Genomic DNA, 24,474 nt, shown 5'->3' with positions numbered 1-24,474 from the left:
AGTTTTATCAAAATCAGACGGGATTCGTAATATGCAGAATAGTCAAACGAAAAGTTACAAGACCATTCACCGAACTCCAGAGAATTATCGAGCATCGTTATTAACCAATCAGTTTTTTTAATGAAAAATGGGTTTGAGCCCTTTATCTACATATACTTTTCAAAAGTTTTTATGACTAACGTGTTCTAAGTAGTTAAACAGGAGATTTGATTATACATGATTGAACCCAATCTAGATCGTGATGGTACTTAACGGATAATCGAAATATTCCTTCGTGTTATCGAGAAAAAGATTTCTTTTCAAACAAATACTCACTTCGACTGAAAGCTCATATTAATTGACCTTTTTTCAGCTTTATTCAATTCTGCAAAAAGCGCTCTTCTCTTGAATGAATAATTTTAATTTAAGATTTAAATATTTTGGAATCTTTTTAGATTCTCGGTGTAGAGCTTAATAATTTCCTAATGAATAATAGATCAAGACACAGGGAAATGAAAACTTGATGATGACTTGAATTATCTTGTTCAGACGAATGATTAGATTGAAATGAATGCATCTTAATGCATCTTAAATTATAATAACTAATAAATGAAGAAATAATTTCTCGAACAGAAACATCGGCAATGATTTAGAACTTATATTTTTATTGAAGTGGCCTGAAAATAAAAATTGAATAATATTTTGTAAACAATAGAAAGAACCAGAAAAAAGTGTTCCAAAAGTGCCACCCGCTCTTGACATTCAATTTTAAACAATAAAGTTTTTTAATGCGTAAATAGATAATCTTAGCTAATGATTAAAATGATGATTAAAATGCTTGGAAAATATAATGAAAGTTTCATTGATAGGAATGATAGTGATTAGATTTAATCATTACATGGTTTTGCTTAATAATATGTAACAATATAATATTATATTATCTATGCACAGAATTGTTTTCAACAATTGTACAAAAATGACAAACGAGATCATCAGATTTCCCAGTATTGTTCATCTGATTAATTTTGCAAATATATTTATAAAGCCAATTATTTGTCGTTCATTTCAGATCAACTTTTCTCCACTTTCAATTTATTACTATTATAAGTTAACTTGTTTGAATCAATAAAATAAATTCAATCAACTTCAACATGAATAAATCAGTTATTCCAATTTCAATCTTGTTAATTTGCTTCAACATTGTTTTTGTTTCAGCTCATTTAGAAAGACCTGGTAAATTCGTTGATCATGATCGTACAGTAACCAATTGTGCCCGATACAAGAGAGAAGCCAATCAACACACTTGTGTCCTCGCCCCATTCACGACTGAAGGTCCATACTTTTTACCTGATGACTTTGAGCGATCTGATATTACTGATGGTCAAGTTGGCATACCACTTGATTTGACGATTCGTTTGACTAATGCCAGTGATTGTTTGCCTTTATCCGACTTGTATGTTCACATCTGGAATGCCAATGCTACAGGTCACTATTCCGGTGTTCAAGAGTTCAATAGCTTCCCTAAACCAACTTATCGTCCAAAACCAATTGATGATGTTCGATTTCTTCGTGGCTTCCAGAAAACCAATGAACATGGTGAAGTAAACTTTAAAACGATTCTTCCTGGTTGGTATTATGCTCGTTGTTTACACATACATGTTGAAGTATACCATAAAGCAGTTGCAGAAAGCGATTCAATAACTTATATTGGACAGCTTTACTTTAAGCGTGAATTGCCAACACAAGCAAGACTAGTTGAACCTTATTCACAAAATACCAATGAAATCCTATTGAATGAACAAGATAGGTTCTTCGCTGCAGATCATGGCCAAGACAATATCATTGAGTTGAAATCACAAGATGGTAGTTATACTTCTTATGTCACTTTGGGAATTGATCCTGATATCATGATTTCTGTACAGTAAAATATAAAAATTTAATTTTAATTTAAAATTTAAATAAATCTCGCTTTAACCATCTATAAGTTTTCATTCTCAAATATTTTGAGTTTTTAATATTTAATATTTTTCAGCTGCTTAGTCTAGGTTTATTAAAAAATTCACTTGAAAATTCACTTGAAAATAAAAAATGATTCATCCTTTAGTGCTTTATCAAAGTGCTCAATGTTGTTATATTATCGAAACATCAGTGGTAAAGTGTTACAAAACAATGTTGGGAAAATGTTTAGAGATCCAATCCATCTCATCTAACCTTGATTGAATCTTATCGCCTGCTCATTCATTACTGAATCGATGTAAATGGATTCACAGGAATGTTTTTTTATGTTGATTGCTTTAATAATACAATACAAAACAATCAATTCGAGTTAAAACTTTTAAAGTTGACGGGACATAAAAACTAAACTATTTGGGCAATCATGATTTTCGGTCTCAAGTTCCTTACCTTAAATGAACACATAAAAATATCTAAACACACAAAAACATCCAGTTATTAATTGACAAACTTCATCAAACTTTGCTGCTAGTCTCATAAAGGATCAACTTAACTTGCGATACTTGGGTTCATTTCTTTTCCTTTTTGACTTTTTCAGCTCATCTCGTTTCGATCGTAGGACTTAACTATTTCTCGTACGTTAATTGAAAGTCACTGATTAGTTAAAAATGAGCCCGATGAGGATTCAGTGAGTTTCGACCACCTCACTGACCTGAACACTTGTTTAATTAACAATAAGTTAGTTGTAGTCGTTGTATTAGTTTAGTGTTCGTGCTTTCTCTTACCCATAACACATTGGTTGTTGTGCATCATGTTTTCAAATTCATGTTACAGATGATTGTTCATGAGTGAATGGAATCTTTGAAAATTGTTAGTTATTTCAACGAAAATAGAAGTTTAAAGACTTCAATTCACTTCGATTATCGAGTCAATTCATTTTCATGATTGCCCAATTCATTGTTGCAATGAAACTAAATGAATTTTGGATAAATTAAATTACTTTTGAAGGTTAAGCTGATGAAGAAATATGAAAGCAAAACTGTGAATCTATTTTTCCGCATCAAAGATACTTGATTCAATTAATCATTTCTCCTCCCAGTTTCTTCCTCTTTCCTCAGACTCATCGTGAATGAAAGTTTCCCCACCAACTCAGCTCACTCGCTCTTTCTCCCGATTAAGTGTTAGTAACTAATTGCATTCAAATCAAACTTGTACAGCACTTCAATGTTCAAAAATAATATAATATCCAAACCTAACTTTACTCAATAAAAGTTTTGTCAACTTTGTTTAACACTAGTTTAAGTTACTTTCATCGACGTCAGAATCAACAATGAATAATCAAACAACAATAGCTTATTCCAAACACAATTTCACCATAATTGATTACCTCGTTTTTGCCGCTCTTCTTGCCGTCTCATCTGGAATCGGTGTTTTCTTTTGGTGCAAAGATCGAAAGAAAGCCAACAATTCAGCCTATTTAACAGGTAATCGGAACCTGAGTGTGATTCCAGTAGCTCTTTCATTAGCCGCTTCATTCATGTCAACAAATACAATTCTTGGTGTTCCAGCTGAAGTTTACCTTCTAGTAAGTTAATATTGAAAAGGTTCTGTTGAAACTAATGCAAAGCCCTGAATGACCATCAATCCTATTATTATTACCGTTTGAACTCAATTCAGGGAACCCAATACAGTGTCCACATGATTTCCTTTTTAATTGCAATTCTATTGGCTTCTTACATCTTTATGCCACTTTATTATGATCTTAATGTCATCAGTGTTAATAAGGTAAGTTTAAACAGTTTAATCAAATTAAGGTTAATCCTTAATCAAGGTTATGCATAGCAAGACAGTAAATATCGCAAGTGTTGATCATGATTTTTCATATTCTGATGTGTTCATCATCTTCATCGCAATTCATTCCTGAGGCAGTATTTGTCGTTACGCTTTCAATCTCCAGAAATACGAATTATTGGCTCATTGGGATTCATTCTTGCAACTGTAAGTAATCAATATAATCAAATAAAAATTGCTGCATGATATTGGGTTTCATTTTAATACTTGATTTGTTTTACTTTTTTCACTCTTCGTTTGTTTTGTTCTTGAACAATAACAACTTGCCGAATGCAAATTTACTTTTCATTTGATGTTAAGAAAAAAGTTAAACACTAAAAACTAGAAAAGTTATAATACAAATGAATATAAATTATTTCAAGGTAAAATCATGATTACCTTGATTGAGAACAGATTGATTGCAACATTAATTTCACATGAGATGGACACATGAAAATACTATGAGTAAAAATGAATTCATCTGCAAATGAAAAGTGTGACTTTAAAAATCGTAATTCATAACTTTACTTATATGATTAATACCTTGTTTGTGACTCTGGATCCAATCGTTTGTCCTTTGACAATTTGAATTAGTTACCGATCGAACCAGGCAATTAACTCAATTTCATCTGAACAAGTTGATCTGATGGTAGATCTTGATTGAAGTTTGTTACCAACAATTGGGATAATAAGAAAAAGATGTCGATTGATGTCTAAAATACTATCATTAAATCGACCTTTTATCATTATTAAGGTTAATGGTGTTAAGTGTTTGCATTTAATGAAAAGTCCCAAGTAAACCATCTGGTGTCTGTGATCAAATTGTTGCTGTTTATTGCTATTGTTGTTTATTGTTCACAATTGATATCGTAGTTGACTCAAGTCAGCATTTGTTTTGAATTACTGTCAATTGCAATCCATTAAACAGGTCAATTCTTTGTTAACACATTACTTCAAACGTATCAGTCTCATTATTAATAATTAAATAATGAAACAATGGAAGGAAGTTTAGTTAACAATAGTTTTGAAAAGCTCTATGACCTAATCTGGAACAAACTGAGCTACAGAGACTTGAGTCGATTACAATTAAGTAAGATGATTGTTGATTGACGAATTTTGATTATGTGGTTAAGTATCACCTGCTCACTGATAAGCAAGTGTCGACTGTTTACTCAACGCTTCATTAACCCTTTCCTTCCTCTTCATCTCACAGCTTCCCTACATGGGTGTAGTGCTCTATGGACCCTCCTTGGCTCTCAGTTCAGGTAATTGTTTCTTAATTAACAATAGACATAATAACGTCCATTTGATTTCGATGTTTATCCTCACTTGAATAGTAACTCCTTTGTCCGTCAACACGTCCATCTTAGTTGTTGGGGCGATATGCACCTTTTATACAACCATGGTAAGCTAATAGAGCAAGAGCACTAATCAACTAAGTACTGGCCATTAACAACTGATTAATCGTCAATGAATCTAGGGAGGAATTAAAGCCGTCATCTGGTCAGATGTAATTCAATTTTTTTTAATGTTGAACTGCCTTCTGATGGTGGTTATTGTTGGCTCATTTGAAATGGGTTTTGTTGAGCCATGGAGAATTGCTAATCAAGGTGGAAGAGTCAACTTTTTCAAGTAAATAATCAAATTTATCATTTTCAGAATTCAATAATTGATAATTTTTCTACTTTTAAATAGCTTTGATTTCAACATCTATCGTAATGATAACTTTTGGGTCGTGTTTTTGGGGTCCGTTATTGGATGGACTGGTGTCTACTGCTCGAAACAAACTCAAGTTCAAAGATATTGTTGTTTAGAATCAAAGGAAAAGGCTCGTCAGTAAGATTACAATTATAATTAGTTGAACTCTAATTAAAAAGTCCAATCAAACAGTCAATTGAAATAGCTTACAGTCGACTGCGTCAGTTAGCCTTGCTTCAACTAATATTATTGCTAATAAATTATCTTGTCTTGAGTTGTTACCCTCGCATGTTGCAAAGGTACAGAAAAGTAGAAAGAAAAAAATTTCTTGTTGACAACTTAACAGCCATCGTTGTTAGATTTATCAGATTTTCATTTCATTGAGAGAAGTGAAAACTTCACTAAAACTTATGCTTGAACATTTCATTTAGTGGTTGAACCTTTTAAACCAGAGAATTTTTATTCCGCTCTAGAGCATTGTTCTGGAATGTACCTGGAGTTTTAGTGATCGCTATATTAGCCATTTGGTCTGGAATCATAATTTACGCAAAGTATCATGCTTGTGATCCGATTTCACTTGGAATTGTTGAAAGACATGATCAGGTATTCACTCGAATGAAATGCAATCAAGTTTATTCAATGATTTTAAATATCTCAAATAACTTGTTTCTCTTGCTCATAGATGATGCCTTTATATGTTCAAGATACATTATCACGAATACCTGGACTTTCGGGTGTTTTTGTCGTTGGGGTTTTCAGTGGTTCTCTAAGGTAAAACAACTCTGAAATCTGTTTGAAGAGCGTACATCTGTGGTACATATAATATTATTAAACGATTAATGAATTTGCTATCAATGATTGTCATTCAATTACAGCACACTTTCATCTGGTTATAATGCACTGGCTACTTTGACATGGGATGATTTTTTGCGACGACATTTCAGTGGAACAACCGACCAGACTCAAGCTAGGATAACCAAAGGACTTTGTGCGTTTATAAACTGATGATAGTTGAACTATTAATCTGATGATCAAAAATTTATTTAATTTAAATTTAGCTGCGCTTTATGGACTCTCCTCGATTGGAATAGCTTTTTTCATTGGGCGTCTCGGGACTGTTTTGCAGGTTTGGCCTTTTATTGTTATCATTGTGATAATTCATTGAGAACTGATGCTTGACTATTTGTTACAGGCTTCAGCAGCTTTAGTTGGTGCAATAAGCGGACCTCTTTTAGCTCTTTTTACTTTGGGTATTTTCATTCCTTTTGGAAACGCTAAAGTATGTTATATAAGTTTTTGTTTAATTCACTTTTGAATAACTTTGATTGCCATTTCAACAACGAACTCAATTAATTGTGTAAAATGTGTACTCAAAAGGGTGCTATTGGTGGCTTTTTATCCGGACTGATCATTTCGCTTTTCATGGCTCTTGGTGCTGTGTTTAATCTGAGACCCAAAATTCGTCTTCCAGTTTCGACTGATAATTGTTCTTACGACATTTCACTAGCTTTTGGGTCACCAATCTCACCTGATCCTTACATCAAACCATGGGAATATAAGCCTGAGTAAATAAAATATCTTACCTTAAATAGTTTGATGAAAATGAAAATTTTCGAGCTTATTCTGTGTGTTCCATAAAAATCAGAAAAGTTTATAATATAAAGCTTGAAAGGCCTCGATAAAAGCTGATAGCTAAAGAGCGACAAAAATAGTCGAATAACACGAAATTATCTCACAAAGCTTTTGATATCAAACTATAAGAATAAATCCTGACGATATTTTCTATCATTTATTTTTCCAGAGGTTTGAATCAATTTTTCCATGTGAGTTACTATCTTATATCTTTTGTAGGCTTCTTAATTTCAATAACAACTGGTATCGTCATTAGTTTACTCACAGGTAAGTTCAACAATCTATGAAACTATCAACAATTATAATTATAATTAACTCATATGATTCACAGGAGGCAGTAATGTTAAAGATAAAAGATATTTAAGTCCATTGGTTTGGTGGCTTCTTCCTAAGAATCTCGAGGACAAAAAGGTTAGAAAATCATTTCGATGCATTTGCCTATTCGAAATAATGTTAATTATTATAATTTTCTTTCCTCTAGAAAATACCAACTAATGGTGTGAATGGAAGTGCAAGCGCAAGTTGTGATAAAAAGGCCAATTTTAATAGTGAGATTGAACTTTTAAATCAAGGTGTAAAAGACGATATCAAATTGGAATCTGATACACCGAAGCTTTCTCAAGTATGAATCAATCCAAATTAGTCAAAATGGTTGAAAAAGCCAAGTCGCGAAAATACTATCGCTTAAATATGTTGATTCAATTTAATGAGAAGTATCATTTTATTGAAAAGCTGATAAAGCAATGAAGTAAATCACTTCGGATCTGGTGGATCCGATCAATTTACAGTTAAGACCTAATTGGTTTGTAAAAAAGATTTTCCAATAAATTTTGATGCATTTGAAACATTATCCATAAATTGTTGTTCAAGTTTTTCTGTTAGTTTTGCATATCGAAGAGACTGAGGTAATCATGGATAGAGCTAGACATTGATAGATGCTGAAATATCCAAGTTAAGTACATTCAAATGCGTGTTTCTCATTTATATTATTAATAATAACTTGATTTTGGCTAAGCTGCAACAAAGGCTCTGAGTACATCTAATAGCTAATCACTTGCATCTCCCATTATCCTATTTTGAATGCACATGAATTGAGTTTCCGATTGACTTGGACAACCTGAAGGGATTCATAGTGGTTTGTCTGATTAATTCAACTAATCGTCGCACAAGTTGTTGGGTGAATATTAACGAAATTAAATTTATCGAGTATTTATTGTTCTGTTGTCATTTACATTACAATATTTTCATTGTGAGATTGTGAGCCATTTAGTATGAAAAATGATCGCAATTTGTTCATGTATTGGTACCAATGGAACTCAAGCGTAAAGTTGAATAAACTTGATTTGTCAAATTAATTAAGAAATACATATTGACACATAATCGCAAGGGAAATATGTTAAGCTCCGATAATTTTTTTCACCGTATAACCCGGCAATGAATAGACGAATAGCAAAATGAAGAGAAATAAGAAGATGAAGATCATCATTTTAAGGAAAAACCATTTTCTACGAGACCAGATAATGTAGCGAAATGATTTCCATGGGTTAGTTATCCATAAAAATGAATTTTCAGGTCGTCTGTAATGTAAAGATTATAACCATTAGTCGAGTGAAGCAAACAACTTGAACTTATTTAAACAAAAACATTAAAACTTACTGAGGCTGGTCTAGAGGTTGAGGGGCTTCACGTGCTAAGCCAACTGGATTAGCATCAGCTTCTTCTGCAGTCAACAGCTCAAAATCAGCTTCTACTTTACCCTGAAAATGAATTAAAAATTTTGATTGATTTTAATCAATTAAAGTATAAATTAATGGATATTTAACTTACTGTCAACTCTTCTTCACCACCAGATAGTTTTGCATAAAAAGGCCACCAACCTCTTGTCCGTTTCTCTCTGAACAAATTAATCTTGGAATGTCTTAAATTGTTATTCAAAATAGATAAACTACAATCTTTTGCTGTTCTCGCTCCTCTAGGAAACTCCAGTAAATTAAGAGGAAGACATCCAAGGAAATCGTCACCAGAGAAAGAATCGTAATCCCAAACTTGTAGATTCAATCGACAGGGTAACTTCAATTCAGTTGAATTAAGAGCGAAAAAGTTATCCTTACGTCTAATTATAATCACACCTTCAGCCGGGAGAAAATCAAATCTAAATACAAATCTCCAGTTGAAATTACCTTCCCCGGTAACCGAACGATAATGTATATCAGTTGATTGTGATAATTTAGGATCATCAATCCAGCCTTTGATGTAAATATCAGACATTTTTTCACCGGACACGAATGAATCATCATCTAAAATAACATCTTTAGTATTCCATATTATTACTCGCAATTCATAACTTCTAGGTGCTCTTGGCGATATATCTAGTGGTGGAGGTCGAGGGTCGCTCAATCTAAACAAATCAACCCACATTTCAAGTTTGCCTTGTTTAACCCCAGGTTTATCAGGTCGATATAATGAACGAGTTTCCACATGTTCAGGGACAAGAGAGTAGCCAAATACTTCTTTCCATGAATTGAGTACTCCTAACGCTAATTGTTCATCTTCATGGGGAATCTCAGCTGATTCAGGGGAAGCATCTTGCTTACGAGTGAACAGTATCTTACCAATTTGTATATATTTCTTGGCTATAACAAGATTCGACATTTTTAAATCACGACATAATTTTGTCAATATTTGACTGGGTTTGAGTGAATCCCGCCATTTACCAGGACCTGAAGTGAAAGCAATCAAATCTTAATCTCTTGTTAATATTGCTATTAATAGTTACCTGATACTTGATATGATCTTGGTAATCCACATGAAGATCTATGACTGGTGTAGAACCTATCTTCAAGATCTATTGTTGTAAGTCCAATTAATTCATCAGTTGAGAATGCATCACGATCTTTCATCGAGATTGTCAAAGTTGATTCATGAGGAAAAGTGGCCTCAAATTCATAGAAGCGTCCAAATATCGGATCCAAACAATTTGGCACAAAGTTGTCAACATCGTCAATCTTTTTGGATCCGAGTTTAAGGATGGGATAAAGATCAGCTTTACCATTAGCATCTCTTGGTACAACATCATATGCACGCACGATGTAAACACGAACAAGAACCTTGACTGGATCGTTGTTGGTTAGAATGTCCATAAGATGAATTCCATTCTTCCATGGGTATCTTTAAATTGAAAGAAGGCAAACTTGGTCAAAAAAATCAAAGGTAAATGAATTTGAATGAATCTTACTTGTATAATCTAAAAGCGCCTTTAAAGACTCCCATATTTTTCAAATCAGAGGTATCGTCTTCAAATTTACCTCTTTTTAAAGGAAACGAGGTTAATTTATTATCAGCACTATCACCATTGAATCGTTTCTCCAGTTCATCGGGATATATTTTGAGTGTTAAATGATTTGGAATAAGACTTGATTGTCTACGACCATTCATGCCATTTCCATTTCCATTGCTTTTCGAAGCAAAATATCTCATCCACCAATCAACTTCTTCCTTGTCTCCTGATTCCATCTTTGCCTTTTTTTCTGTCTCAATGGTTCCATCATCAGGTAATCTTATGACCTTTCCACTTCCCGGTGATATAACGGCATCAGGTTGATCATTCATTGATAAAGGCTTTAAATGATCGAGATCAATGATAACATGCCGTTTGGGTAAATGAGTCAAATCAATTTGCTTATCTTTATTGAAAATGTATTTAGACAGTGAACGGATAACATGGCTACCAACGAGAGTGAATCGACCAAAAGCTCGACAATCACCAACACGTATTGATAATGGTGGACAATAAAACTCTTGATCAGGCAAAAATAGTTCAACTTCCTTACGAAAACTGGGAAAATTAGGATTCTTTGAATAATTTGGGATAACTGATGATGAAATGATGGTTCCACCAAGTTCAATTTCAGCTTTGGGTTTATCAACAGAAAGCAATTTAACACGTTTTAAATTACGAACGCCCCAAAAGATGACTTGTAATTTATATTTAGACAGATTTGGCCTTATTTGTTGAGGAATAGAGTAAATCTTAATATTGTCCACCACCTGGGTTGGTTCTGGTAATGTTCCTGGATAGTCTTCTGTACTATCTTTTTCACTAATCTGGAGTAACTCAAGAGCCATCAATAGTTGACCACTTTCAGAGCCATTCAGCGAAACATCGAACCAATTGAGTCGAGGATATACATAAGTTTCATCAGCAAAGCGTACATGATCAAAAGTTACCTTGGCTCTTCCAATAAATTCATCGTCACCAATAATGTCACGATCATAAACTTCAACAAGAGCAGTTAAATTAGACGCTTTAATATCATCTCTAGTACCAATCAAACTAATGGGAGCTCCAATTATTAACTGATCCCAACATGGTGATAATGTTTTCTCTTTAACCTGAGAAACTAAAATACACTTGTCATAGTATATTTTCAAGTAAGGATCTGAAAGGCCTGATGTGTCAGCGCCAACGAGGGATCTAGCTTGAAATATATGCGCTCTTGATTGAAACACAGATCTCTCAGGATACTTCAGATGAGTTGGTGGACAAGAATCAGGTTTGTGAAGAGATTCGAGTGAAGGGTCAGGAGTATATCCTTTTGGTATATGGTCAACAATAGTTGACAAATGTTCAGCAACTCCAAACCAAGATAGGATATCAACTTGAGCTCGAATCTGTCCATTAGGTTGGCCTGCTGCTCGAAGTAGCATTGATCTAAATTTTGCCGAGTAAATGCCTCTGCTATCCAATTCAGGCGAGTATACAATATCTCGAGTTGGGATACGAGCTTGAGCTACTCGTTTACCATCAACCAACATTGATAAAAATAGATCTGGAAAAGTTATGTGGAGCAGGGTTGAGAGTTCGTTAAGTTCATTTACAAATGACAATAAAGCTTGTGCTATCGGGACAATGTTTACAGTTGCAAGGGAATCTCTCATTGATGAAGCTTCTCTGGATAATGTTTCAATTTTTTCTCGCTGTTGAATCACTTTTTTATCGTCCAATATTGATCTTCCTGGTGGTTCGACTAGACTAGATAAATAACGCAAGAAACTAGAACAATCTTCAATGAATTGATTGAGAACACCAAGTAATCGACAGGCTGCATCAAATTCACGAGTAACAGTCAATGCATCAACATCAGCAAGTCCAGTTGCCTAAAATAGAAACAATTAAATGTTAAACCGTTTTAAAGTCAAATGTCATGGCTGGTGTTGTAAGGGTATCAATAAAACTAAAGGTTGCTATTTTCAACACAAATTTCTATTCATTGCAAATCTTTCAAAGTTTTTTGTGTAAACCTGTTTATCAATACCCAATGTTTTCTTCCTAGATTAATGATAAACAATTCTCTAATTGAACTAATTACTTACAAGATTTCTTGCAATTCTGAATAGTCTATTTGACAAGAAAAGTCTCCAAGTATCGTCGATCCAACTGAACCGATGGAAAACAATTGGCTTAAAATTGTCCAAAGGTAAATGGAAAGCAATCTCTTTACGACTATTAGAGAAACATCTTGCTGGCTTTATTGCTACAGAAATTCCTCGATATTTGGCTCTGGCTTTTTTATCAGCCTCATCAATTTTACCGTCACCATCAATATCATCAGGATCACCCATATGTAATTCAAGACTGATGCCTTTATCAGCGTAACGAGGATCAATCCTTGAAACCGAGTTGAGCATACCAAAGAGTGCAAACTCCTTTTTAGGTCCAAGAATACTTTCGTTTAGATCATTGATATTCTGTATGGAAACCCTTGCTAAATCAGGTGAAATCAAATCAACAAATTCTGTTGTGATGGCAATCAAAATTCGGCCAACATAGGCAACACCTTCTTCTAATCCAGTTGATAAAGCTTTACTATCTGAGTTTGAGCTCTCTCTTGAAGCACCATAAAGGTTAATAAAGGTCGGACCAAATGTTGGTAAATAACCATCTTGTCCTTCACTTGCTATATAATTTAAGGGTAAAAAGTGAGTTGCCAAAAGTCCATCTGTGCCCAGTTCCTCGTCTTTGATCTCAAATTTGATATTCTGGAAGAAAGTTGGGAACATATCAACAAATGTAATCTGTTGGTTCCAAACAGGGGAGGATGACTTTTTGATTGTTGATGTTCGTCCAGTAGAGCCAGCAAATGTAACTGTTACGTAGGCATCAGGTGATTTAGGCGAAGATGAGATTAAATTGAGAGCCTTTTTAACCGTTGACTCTGATCTAGTTAGTCCATAAGCCCGATAAATCTTTATTACTAGTTTAATCGATTGTCTATCAGTAACACCTACAGGTAACAGCAGATTTGATTCTATTTCAGATTCATCTGATTCTGGTTCAGCTTCTTCTTCATCTTCTTTATCGCTTGCTGGTTCATCTGATGAACTATCTCCTTTAAACAAGACTGTTAAATCTAACTTTAGGTAACCTCTGGGTTCATTTGTTTCCAGGTCCGTAAGAACTGCCCATTTTCTATGAAAACAGTGTCCTGGTTGACTAAACACTGTTCCAATATCACAGGAAAATGATCCAATGATCTCGTCTGATTTCAGCAATCCCTTGGAATCAATAACCGTTGCAGAGATTACTTTTTGAAATATTTCTAATCGTGGTTGGTTGAAAGAGAAGACAAAATATTGATCCCAAAATGGACTAAGAGTTGACTTTTGGGTTGTTGTTGACTTTTTACGATCACCGACCATTAAACGAACCATTGGGTTGATATCAAGACCTGGAAGTTGAGCTGCTTCTATTATACGAACACCAATATCAAATTGTTCTGGCTTTGATCCATAATACCGAGGCTCAACTGATGTTGATGTTTCTTTGATTAATATTGGCTCTCTGATTGCGGTTAGCACTTCGAATGGTTTAATTGACGATCGATGTTCTTCATTACCAGAAATAAATGATTGCTGAACGATACTTTGGGGACCAGATGTTTCGTCTTCGCCATTATCAATGTCAATTGCAATTTCATTTGATGCTCCAGTAAGTGATTCATAGTTTTCTTCGGCTAACAGTGACTTGTCTTCGTGTAACATGATTGTTGTTGTAACTGGTGTTGTTTATGATGACAAATTTTACCAGAACTCTGGTTTGTTGACAAACCTACAACCAAGATCCTTTGTTATCTGTATTTGAAGGAAAAGTGGGAAATTTTCATTAGTCGTTTTTTCACTTGGTTAACCTTGTAACTCGCTTTAATTGTTGACATTTTGCGTGGTTTAAATTGTATTGGGCGACGTTTCTATTGTCATCTTGGATTAAATCATCACACAATGAGTTAATCCAATTAACATACAGAAACAGTTACAAGTAAATATTTTAGGATGAAAAGTGCAACAATCCATCAAACACAAGTTTTAAATTGTCCAGTACTTTAATAATATTGAGCTAAGTTGTTGTTTCTTTAAAGTAATTCAGATCTATGATCTTCTCTCAATATTAATAAACATTTTTTCACATTTCAAACTATTCACATGTGTTTCGTTACAGTAAACCCTCTCAAATTGTCAGAGTCATGGTAACAGAATAAACAATTCCTTTTAATCCAGTTTTTGTAATACATCAAATTTTGAGAGCACTCTTAGACAATACACAGAGACAATAGACAAATTATCAATTTAAATATCGAAAACATCGAAATTAAATTCGTAAAAGGGCTATTTTACCTAAATATTATATGAAAATAGCCAAGATGCTAATCCCACGACTTGAAAATTTGAGAGGGTTTACTGTATAAACAAATTACCGGAGCACAGGAGTGAACATGTATGTTAACTAACGAGTAAAAGGAAAGGTAGAACAAGATAGTTAAAAGTTTCTAGGTTGATTAAAGAAGCAATTGATTGCTCATTAATGGTTTACCTGAGGTCTTTTTGCTCTTCAAACAAGGAAATCAAATGGCTAACGATTGACAACAACATATATTGCTACTTACCATGTAAACTAATAGCTATAGTTACTGTATTTAATTCAATAGCAAAACTAATTGTCATTAGAAGCTAATCAAACTGAAGACGCATTAAATTCCATCATTTGATACCTTTAATTGTGATCCGTTAAATCACTAGAAGTCACTACAAAGTGTTAGTTGGAGTAGTTATATTACATTTTACCATGTAAACCAATCACAGTTAGCAGCAGAGTTTTTCAACTTTTAGTGATTATCCATCAGCAAGCAAAAGGAGAATCAGAGTGTTTTTTAATCAGTTAATCATAGCCTGAGGTAGTTAAAGGATAAGCCACTGGCAACAAGGACACAGTCAAAGTTGGTAAAGTCAAAATACTGTGAAAATACAGACTAGCAACCAGTTTTTGGGTAGACAAGACAAACCAAAATTTCGAAAGAGTCTGAATCAAAGTTGAAATGATTAACAAATGGACAATCTAAGATTCCATGAGAATGAGGAGAAACAATGACAAGTTAGATTCACAAAAATTACAATAAAAAAAGAGTAAAAGTCAAGTCTAAAGTGTTATTACAGTATATCAAGTTAACCAGAAAAAAGGTTCAACTTTATTTTTAGCCATTGTAACCATTTTTTACATAGCTTTTAATACAGTTTGTAGTTGCTACAGACTGGCTTTTCCAGCATAAAACAAGTAACAGTGTGGGCATGAGAATCTTGTCTGTCTCATCATCACTGGCTCAACACTGATCCATGATCCTTTCAGTGATCCTTAACCTCACTTTGCTCCTCTCTTTCAACAGCGTAAACAATGTATCCATTGCTCAATGCTGGAACAATAGAAAGAATCAATTGGCTATTCAAGATTTCTTGCATTGAATTGGACAAACTTCGATAATCGTTCTGTTAATCAGTCGTTTGCATGACCAAAGTCATCACCAATATCACTTTGATTGTTCTTTTCAACCTTAACTATTTTCTTGGCTAAAATTTGAAATGAATAGTTATCAAATTGACAAATCACATTTAACTAAACACTAATAATCAATTACATTAATCATTTTGAAAAAATTCAAATGTAAACAATAGGTTAGTTGCTAATCATATGTAAGTAAATCAGAAGGAGGTTAATGGAGTAAACATTCAAAATTTAAGTGAAAAGTCAATGAATTGTTTCACTTTCTTTAGATCCAAATATTTAATAAAAAGAGCAACAAATGAATTAAACTTGAAGGTTAATTAAAAGAGAGTTAATGTAAAGTCAATGACTTATTTGAATATTAAACTAACCATTGACATAGTCTATGAATAGGAAAAGATGAACTTACTTGATTATATGATGAATGATTGATTTGGCCAAATTGATGGGACATTTACATGTGTTGATAAAACTGGTTGAAAATATGGGTTATTACAAGCTTTACATAACTAATAAGGTTTTAGCTGGTCTTGATTCACTGATTAAGAGATGAATTTAAACGAAAGGAAAGATTGAATAAGATGAGCTTCAAAATGGAAAGTTGAATTGAAAATAATAAGAGACAGAAACAAGGTAACCAAAATAACCGGTTTCCCAATGGACAAAGTGAACAGCTTCTCAGCAATTAACCAGTTTTGAGGGCTATGCAAGAATGTTTAAAACCATTTCGAGAATTGAACCTGTCCATCTTCATACTTTACTTGATCATTTGTTTATATAGTAAATCATTTAATTAGCTCAACTAGTTTTAGCCATTATCTTATTCTCTTTGGTTTCAATTGTGTTTGTGAATAACCGAGATTGATTGGACTTCAGGTGATGATGAAGCTTGAATTTTAAATTTGTATTTGTCAGCTTTAAAATTAACCAGATTTTTTTGTATTGTAGTTGTATTGGTTAAACTGACGGCAAACCGTTATAGAGTCAATTTAATCTACAATTTAAACTTGAAATGAGCAATTTTATTGGCAATTGAATGTTTTTACATAATTTTTAAATCGATTCACTAGTTTCTTTGATTGTTGATTTTGTTTTTTGAATAACGAATACTGTTTGATTCCAAATCATTTTACTGCGATATTGAGACGAAACCATCAGGTAAAGCATTTCCAGCCCATTTCATCGACATTTTCTAGTTTAAAGCTTGAGGAATAAAAGTTTACGGAAGTTTAGAAAATGGGAAAAACGTTGAAAAATTGATAACTTACGTTTTTTTGTAGATTTTTTCATTTTTATAAACATTGTCCATGCACATTGGCTGATGTACCAGACTGCACTCTTTGGGTTGACATTTTAAACTTCCATGTCAACCCAATCAAAGCTTTCAAGGATATCAATGATTGAAAAAAAGTTTAACCTTTCAACTTCAGTATCATCGTAATGTAACTCGCCCATATTGAAGGTTTTTGACTGATTCGTGAAAACACAGAGTAAAGTTAAAGAGTAAAGTGAAGTGACCAAGTTGACGGGTTAAGATGAAATGAATGAAAAGTGCTTGAGAAGAATAGAGCTAGTCCTTAAATGAGGTCATTTTGTCCGAAACATGGTCCTAAAAATAGCATAACTTGACCGATATTTGATCAGTTCTCTTCTCTTATTGGTTGCAATCAAGTTAAATCGGCCGTGAATCTTCTCATTCGAAGAGAACAGTCTAAAAAGCTAAAACCTGTAAGTACTGTTTACTTTGACCAGATAACTGAAAAAACAAAGATTAACAAACCTTTAAGCTTAACCCAATCACTAGTAATAACAATGGTTTTAGTTTTTGAAAAATATCATCAATCATCTCTATTTACAGCTCATGAAAGATTGGCAATACTTTCAAATGGTGATCAAAGGGGCCAAACTCTGAATACCCGTGAAGCCAAAGAAAAGGTTGGTATCGAAACAAATCAATTTCAAAACCAATCCAATCAGACTATTGAATGACCAATAATTCTGATACTTATTTTAAACCTTAAAGTTGAATTTTGTATCGCGACCAAACCAGAATGGATGCAAACTGGATTAAGTTTTTAAAAGAAAATCGTGAAATAAAAAATATGCACGAGGCAATGGAATGGTAAGTTAATGTATTAATTCGTTACATTTCAAAAAACGAAGCCCATCGGAATCTCTAATTACATAAAAGATCTAATCATCAAACTTTTTCATGGAAATAAACTGATGATTATTGAAGATATGCTTGATTTTTCTTCAAAACCACTCTTTTTTCAAGCTTATCGGAAATCCTGTGATTCTAAATCGCACTCAGTTAACTAAAATTTTATGCAAAAAAGGATAAATCTGACCAAATATGCTTCAAGTTTAGCTTTTCATCGGACTGAGGAAAGGAGTAAAATTTCATGCTGATGCTGAAAATGCAAGCCGTTTTGATGCCTTCGTGATGCTTTCGTGTTAGCTTGTTATTAATAAAAATATTACAAATTGCGAGAAATGAGCGACAGAGTGAATCAACAACTTAAGATGCACTGCGTTACGCTGATATCTTGAATTGAATAACTCGCGCTTCCTGACTCGTCATCCTTTGCTCTTGATCTTGTGAGCTCAATTTATATTTGAATCTGAAATTAAGCATTGATTGTCATGTATACATTCAATACGTGCTTTTATATACGCATCATCAACATAAAAATGGATGATGCAAAGCTTTGGCAAAAATGGACATGAAAGAGAGAAAGGAAGAGAAGGCGAATTCGTGAAAGCTTGGAAATTGGAATAAGCTAATTCCGAAATTGTTGGCTAAACTAGAGAAGCGTAAGATCTACCGTAATCAGCATTGTGCAGTGATCAAAATCAGCATGACTCAATTCAAATGGAGTTTGGACCTGAGATAAATGTTTTAATGAAAAGTAAATAACCTTTAACTTTTGCAAGTTTTCACATTGCTGAGTAATTGAATCGGGTAATCAGTTAATGTACTTGATTACTCCAAAAAGACATTTGTTACAATTTTTGAAATAATGTATTACTCACAATTGTCAGTACACAGAAAAACATTTTTTCGCTTATCAAATCAGCAAATATGATCCAATAAATGTTCAGTGATTCTCAGATTATTTTATTAAGATTTGATTGCTTTATAAATTCAATATTCTATCTCAGATAAATTCATACATGTAAAAAATCAGCAAATCAGGTGAAATACAACAAATATATCAATGAGAGATAACATTTAGTTAAGCTGAGTAATGCAATCTATTTGATCAATTCAGCTTTATAGTTGATATAAATGAAAAATATAATCAAAGTATTAAAGATAATCAGCATTTTGGAGCAATTTAACTCTATGAATAAAAAACTATATTCAACTCATTACAATGTTTTTTTGTTGACAAAATATAAAAACTCATTCAATTAATTGAATTTTCAGAATTTGTTTGCTGAAAACTTGTAAAATCCAGTGAATCTGGTAAAAAGAGATCTTAAAAATTAATTAATCAAGAATCATTTATGAAATCATTGAAAAAGACGCTTGAGATGATAGAAAAGGTCAAAAGCTAATTCATTTTCCACTTTCAAATCGATCATTCAATTGAGACAGAGCTAACCAACATAAATTTGTGAGATTCAATGTATGTTGACGTTAAATTCCTCATCTCAAAATGATAATCATGTAAGTTTCAAATCATCGGGTAAGTGATTAACAGGATAAGATCAGCAACCACGAGATGATTATATCTATGACAACAATGCTTGTTTTGACTTTTAGGCAAAATCAATTGATTGTTCACCAGAAAGTGTATCCAGCACCTTTATCGCCCAGAAAGCTTGTCTTCTTTTTTGCCAAAATCACTTTATGTCCAGAAACAACTGCCATTTGAGCAGCATTGGGATATGTTCCTGGTGGTGGTGGTGGAATACTTGGCCTACTAATAGCGTCAAATCGAGCTCCTGAATCGAAATGAGCATGAACAACAGGATTAACAATGGTCTGAGCAGGATATCCTCGAGGAGGAGCTGGTCCATGATTCATTCCATAAGCCATAGAATGAGCTTGGTAAGGTGGTTGTGGTGTAGGTGTATATGGTGGAGGTGGTTCCGATGGATAAAGAGGAGCTGATTGTGGTCGAGCTGGATAATCTTGATTAGACTGAGAATTTTTTTTACCTGAAACAAAAGAGATCAAAAATGAAAAAATTAATCAATAGAAAGATTATGTCGGTTGGAAGATAAACAGCTGATAAAATGCATATTAATAGGGTTTACGTCAATAAGTCAACTCAGCAACTATGAGTACATTGAGCAAATAATCTGAGAAAATCAGTGAGTAAAAAATAAAATAGCTCATGATGTTTTATAATTTCACGAGTTGAACTCTTAAGCTATCTGTTTTTATGAGTAAATTTGCAAGACCTACCTTCAAAATCTGTTTCTTTCTTCTCTTTTCTGGTTAAGAGATATTAATCTATAGCAAAATTAGGCTCAACCTGAATTCAGACTTTATCAAATAAGGTTACAATTACTGTTTTAATAAGATGGGCTTCCAGCTACTCACAAAGCTTTGTTTATAACAGAACCTTACAAGACGAAAATATATTGAATAAGGGTTTTTACAACGTCTAATCCAAAGTGTCGAGTAACCTGTTGCTTCTCATATTTTATAATAGAGTCGATAATACTCAAGCTGGATTAATATAATAGATAACCAATTTAATATTCCTATAGTCAAACAAACAGTATTTGAAAGCAAAGAAAAATTAAATACAAACCTCGAGAGTTGTTGTTGCCCATTATTATTTTGATATCCACTCAGTAAAAATGACTTGGACCAATCAGTAGACTTTTAATTTACCAAATAAATAGCAAAATAAGTTAGGTGACTAATTTAATTTACAAATAAACAAACCAAATTTCAAACAATTGAAAAAAATGAAATAGAAAATGGAAAAAACGAATAAACTTGAAAACAAAACTTGTGATTGGCTGTCCTTGAGGTTGTTAACTGTTTTGGTGGGTAAATTAAAACTGTTGCAGTTGAAGCTTTGATGTGTACAGAAATTAAACAATGCGATGTTAATTGATCGAAATCTCAACAGTGACTAGAGGATAGATTGTTTTAAAAGCTCTGATCATGTTAGAAGAATTATTAGCCTTAATATCAGCAATAAACCTGATTTCAATCATCGTTGCAATGTTTCATAAAATTGATAAAGGTTCATTCGATGAGAAGGTACAATTAAATTTTTTGATAAACTGCAAAGACTGACATAATATGTCAGACATATGCTCAATTAATGAAGGATATTAAAAAATTAAGAAACCCTTTCAACAATTACAAACAAAATTTTCATTAGCTGAAAAATATTTCAAATGCATATTTTTTCTAGTTCAATTAAAAAATCATAGATGGAGACTGTGAAAATTGCACCGATTCTCGATACAGTGTAAGGTACAGATAATGAGAATCAATTTATCAACGACCCCTCAATGGAAGAGTTAAATAAAATTGAAATTTTCTTTAAATTTCTTTGATTATTAATTTACTAAATCTAATTTTCTTTCCCCAAATATCAATAAAGAAACTCAAGAAATCAGTTTAAAAGCACAATTAATCTTGAATTTGATTATTTAAAGAAAGTTGATAATCAAGAAAATAAGTTGCCCGGCGAATAGTGTAAATAAGCTATTTCAAGGCATTCTCATTATCTGGTACCTTACTGTAACTAATAAGCGGCGCCTTTTAAGCTAACCTCAAAATCGTACGAATAAATCTCGACAGTAATTTCGATTCACATAAAAACATGCGGATCAGAATTAGAGCGATTGAAAATTGTAATCACATAATTTAGTAAAACTGTTCGTATTGCTGATTAATTGTTCTGTAACCGTTATAAATGACCCAATTGTTGCATACCCAAGGAGGCAAAAATTTTTGGGCAAAATTTTAAACATTATCAGGCAATGGAATTACCAGTTTTGTTGACTAAATTACCAACCAATAACTATAACGAAATAAAACTCCACATTTCTGCATTAAGGGCCAATCATTCAATGAAGGTGAATAACAGAACTAAAATATTAATTTGTGATGACAACAATGTAGCTAACATATGGAAAAGATATCGATCTATTTTCTGTAGAATTGAGACTATTGATTGGTAATTTTACTTTTAACAACTTGACTCGGTTACCATGAAAACATTGGTATGATTTCAAGGACCATTCCTTTTCCTGAATCACCAATCCATGGAATGGATCATTTTCAATCCAACTATTCAAAGATTGATTCAATTTAAGAATGCGTTGTCCTCGTTCCTTGCAATTCTGTGAGTTATTGTGGGAATTATACAAACGTTGAATTGGTTTGGTTATTAATTGAGGTGAGTTATCCGACGTGAAATAAGCTTCATGAGAAGTAATTAATAGATCGATAGTTGATGGTACTTGTTGAAATCCAGGTCTGGCGATCCATTTGACATTTCAAAAGTGAATTTAAAATAATTAAACTCATAAACCAAATATCGTGCAAAAGTAACATCATTTGAGTCTCTGTTCGCAATCAAACAAGTTACCATGTCTATTTACTGTTCAACCTTGTTGGAATCACCCAAGATCCACTTCAAACAATTTGTCAAATGATTATAGCCAAAACAAATTAAGGATTATTCTAATGCCAGATAAACTTAAACAAAATACCTGCAGGAAATAGGAAAAAAAGGTTAGAATAGAACAATTTCAATAGAGCTCAATAGTATTGAGTTATTACGGGTGTAATTGCACCACGGAGTTAATGTTGACTTAATATTCTTACCGCATTTTTAATGGTCGTTGATTGTAACTTCAACACAATTGGTTAAAGAAAAGTCTAAATTAACTAAGCAAGTAAAATACGCCGGTCTTTAACCAGTGGGTGCTCTTCACCATAATTTTAAATTGACACATGGTTTAACCGAGGATTTCTGGTTAATGGTAACCGGTTAAATGTTTGCTACCCATTAGTTAAAGGGGAGAAAAATAACCAAGCGCTGGTTACTCTAACCGAATAGGAATAAAGTGCCGGTTAACTTATTTACTGGTATTTTTACCTATTTTTAATTTTCGCAATTTTCGGCGGTTTTTACTAATAAAATAGCGATAATCATGTTTTTTGTTTGTTAATTAAGCTACAGCAAAAGAGTGAATGGAATATTCAGACCTCAACAATAATCGATGATCAAGAAAAACTTATAATAACAACGATTTATATTTCTCATTTTCAACATGACAATTGTTTGAGTTGAAGCCATAACTGTGAAGTAGATGCAAGAATATTTTAGATAATACAAGATCAGATTTGAATGCATGAAGTAAAAGTGAAAATTTCTTGAGTTTTTCCTTCAACTTTCCTCTTTTTTTGGAATCGTCTGAGTAAATAAAATTTAATCATGATATTAAATTTGCTCTTGGGCTTGGAACGGAAATGATATTGTTCCAGGGTTTCACAGCGATTTGCCTGAAGATGAAGATGAAGAAGAAAAGATGATGACTGATGTAAACACAGGAACTTTAGACAAGACGAAGAAGAATGAAGATAAGAGAGAGTCAAAATATCGCCTGCAAAATGAAGCAAAATATATCTAATTTATGCCTCTTCCTCATAGCCTGCAGTCTTCAAGAATATGAAGTTACCCTGAGGTGAGAAAGAAAATTTGAAAAGAAAACCTTCTCTTTCCATCATTTTAACCTGAGGAAATGAAAGACAGAAGGGAAGAAATGAATTGCCACCAGAATTGAACTCACTCGTCATCATCTTTTTGGTTGCACATTGAAAGAGTGGGAGGACGAGCATCATGAAGAATGATGAAGATTACCTGAACAAGAAGAAAAGTTGAAAAAGTAAAGGACAGAATAGTTGAAGATGAAAATGATGAGGATGAGGGGATCACCTGAAGGTATTTAAGAAATGAATGGTTGTTGGTGTTGTTGTTGATCTTTTATAAAAATGATCATGTTGATGAAAGAAAACATGAAAATCGTAAAATTACCTGAGGTATCATCAAGTCAGGGAGATGATGGTGAGGAGGAGGAGGTGGAGGCATGGGAACTTTATTGGATGAAAAGTGCTAAAGGCGATTGGGAGGAAGAAGAAGAAGAAGAAAATTCAGTTGAGTGCTCCTTTTCATTCCATCTCTCATGTTTCATGCCTTTCGGCTAAACTTTCATCATAATCATCATAATGGTCTTGCTCTTTAACTCTGCGTGTTTATTTGGATGTATTAGCAGATTGTGAAGCAAGAAAATGTTGACTTTGGTTGAAATGAGGATGAAAATGTATTATTAATGCTATCAAGTATTATATTAATACAATCATATTGTGACAAGTTGCGTTTTTAAAGCTTTCATTTATTTAAGGCTTTAGTTTGTTTTTTTCATTAAATGATTCGTTTAGCCAATTACATGGACCTTCATCTTATCATAAAACAAACTTCAATTCTAGTCTCAATTCATCTTTTGTTGAATTTCGAGGCACTTGAGAAAATTTAATTGTAATTTTATTAGTATGCATGGGC

The 24,474-nt window shown here is 33.0% G+C and overlaps 4 protein-coding genes and 2 long non-coding RNA genes across 9 annotated transcripts; 3 read left to right on the top strand and 3 right to left on the bottom strand.

Moving 5' to 3' along the window:
* The first annotated feature begins 850 nt into the window (after positions 1–850).
* LOC107360913 (uncharacterized) lies at positions 851–1,963 on the top strand. Its single transcript, XM_015927637.3, has one exon. The coding sequence runs from the start codon at positions 1,131–1,133 to the stop codon at positions 1,902–1,904; it is 774 nt and encodes a 257-aa protein (XP_015783123.1). The 5' UTR covers positions 851–1,130; the 3' UTR covers positions 1,905–1,963.
* Positions 1,964–3,099: 1,136 nt separating this feature from the next.
* On the top strand, positions 3,100–7,942 carry LOC107361424 (sodium-coupled monocarboxylate transporter 2). Of its 2 annotated transcripts, none has more exons than XM_015928254.2 (16): positions 3,100–3,517; positions 3,610–3,717; positions 3,862–3,930; positions 4,976–5,027; positions 5,100–5,167; positions 5,243–5,394; positions 5,458–5,598; positions 5,934–6,063; positions 6,143–6,231; positions 6,336–6,448; positions 6,519–6,586; positions 6,653–6,739; positions 6,838–7,025; positions 7,262–7,359; positions 7,424–7,503; positions 7,574–7,942. In XM_015928254.2, the coding sequence occupies exons 1-16, from the start codon at positions 3,263–3,265 to the stop codon at positions 7,718–7,720; spliced, it is 1,845 nt and encodes a 614-aa protein (XP_015783740.1). In that variant the 5' UTR covers positions 3,100–3,262; the 3' UTR covers positions 7,721–7,942. The 2 variants fall into 2 exon arrangements, 1 of the variants encoding a protein (XP_015783740.1); XR_016197903.1 differs by having other exon boundaries at positions 3,111–3,517; positions 7,312–7,359.
* Positions 7,943–8,285: 343 nt separating this feature from the next.
* Positions 8,286–16,805, bottom strand: LOC107361151 (otoferlin). Of its 3 annotated transcripts, none has more exons than XM_015927898.3 (7): positions 16,332–16,805; positions 12,466–14,223; positions 10,328–12,249; positions 9,869–10,260; positions 8,920–9,812; positions 8,749–8,849; positions 8,286–8,669 (listed from the first exon to the last, which is right to left on the bottom strand). In XM_015927898.3, exons 2-7 carry the CDS (start codon positions 14,131–14,133, stop codon positions 8,489–8,491), a joined length of 5,157 nt encoding a protein of 1,718 aa, XP_015783384.2. In that variant the 5' UTR covers positions 14,134–14,223; positions 16,332–16,805; the 3' UTR covers positions 8,286–8,488. The 3 variants fall into 3 exon arrangements, with proteins under 3 accessions (XP_015783384.2, XP_089122331.1, XP_089122330.1); XM_089266205.1 differs by lacking the exon at positions 16,332–16,805 and adding an exon at positions 15,033–15,564; XM_089266204.1 differs by lacking the exon at positions 16,332–16,805 and adding an exon at positions 14,960–15,070.
* Positions 16,806–16,922: 117 nt separating this feature from the next.
* Positions 16,923–17,458, bottom strand: LOC149094554 (uncharacterized). Its single transcript, XR_016197904.1, has 2 exons — positions 17,191–17,458; positions 16,923–17,125 (listed from the first exon to the last, which is right to left on the bottom strand). It is a non-coding gene; the product is annotated as an uncharacterized LOC149094554 (long non-coding RNA).
* Positions 17,459–17,510: 52 nt separating this feature from the next.
* On the top strand, positions 17,511–18,246 carry LOC107361153 (uncharacterized). Its single transcript, XR_016197905.1, has 3 exons — positions 17,511–17,650; positions 17,781–17,857; positions 17,946–18,246. It is a non-coding gene; the product is annotated as an uncharacterized LOC107361153 (long non-coding RNA).
* Positions 18,247–19,022: 776 nt separating this feature from the next.
* On the bottom strand, positions 19,023–21,015 carry LOC107361152 (DAZ-associated protein 2). Its single transcript, XM_015927899.3, has 2 exons — positions 20,695–21,015; positions 19,023–20,092 (listed from the first exon to the last, which is right to left on the bottom strand). Exons 1-2 carry the CDS (start codon positions 20,714–20,716, stop codon positions 19,713–19,715), a joined length of 402 nt encoding a protein of 133 aa, XP_015783385.1. The 5' UTR covers positions 20,717–21,015; the 3' UTR covers positions 19,023–19,712.
* Positions 21,016–24,474: the final 3,459 nt, after the last annotated feature.

This window comes from Tetranychus urticae, chromosome 1 (genome assembly GCF_039701765.1).
Source record: "Tetranychus urticae isolate SD_2017Ah chromosome 1, NJAU_TeUrti_SD_1.0, whole genome shotgun sequence".
NCBI lineage: Eukaryota > Metazoa > Arthropoda > Arachnida > Trombidiformes > Tetranychidae > Tetranychus > Tetranychus urticae.
The sequence above is the reverse complement of the archived record's forward strand: the minus strand, read 5'-3'. Positions and strand labels throughout refer to the sequence as shown.

Excerpts from the sequence above, each read along its gene's own strand:
- LOC107360913 (XM_015927637.3), top strand. The coding sequence starts at position 1,131 with ATGAATAAATCAGTTATTCCAATTTCAATCTTGTTAATTTGCTTCAAC.
- LOC107361424 (XM_015928254.2), top strand. The coding sequence starts at position 3,263 with ATGAATAATCAAACAACAATAGCTTATTCCAAACACAATTTCACCATA. Across the intron at positions 5,599-5,933 it reads TCAAAGGAAAAGGCTCGTCA|AGCATTGTTCTGGAATGTAC; the intron begins GTAAGATTACAA and ends ATTCCGCTCTAG. Across the intron at positions 6,064-6,142 it reads TTGTTGAAAGACATGATCAG|ATGATGCCTTTATATGTTCA; the intron begins GTATTCACTCGA and ends TCTTGCTCATAG.
- LOC107361151 (XM_015927898.3), bottom strand. The coding sequence starts at position 14,133 with ATGTTACACGAAGACAAGTCACTGTTAGCCGAAGAAAACTATGAATCA. Across the intron at positions 12,250-12,465 it reads TCAGAATTGCAAGAAATCTT|GCAACTGGACTTGCTGATGT; the intron begins GTAAGTAATTAG and ends TTTCTATTTTAG. Across the intron at positions 8,850-8,919 it reads GTGGTGAAGAAGAGTTGACA|GGTAAAGTAGAAGCTGATTT; the intron begins GTAAGTTAAATA and ends ATTCATTTTCAG.
- LOC107361152 (XM_015927899.3), bottom strand. The coding sequence starts at position 20,716 with ATGGGCAACAACAACTCTCGAG. Across the intron at positions 20,093-20,694 it reads GGGCAACAACAACTCTCGAG|GTAAAAAAAATTCTCAGTCT; the intron begins GTTTGTATTTAA and ends CTTTTGTTTCAG.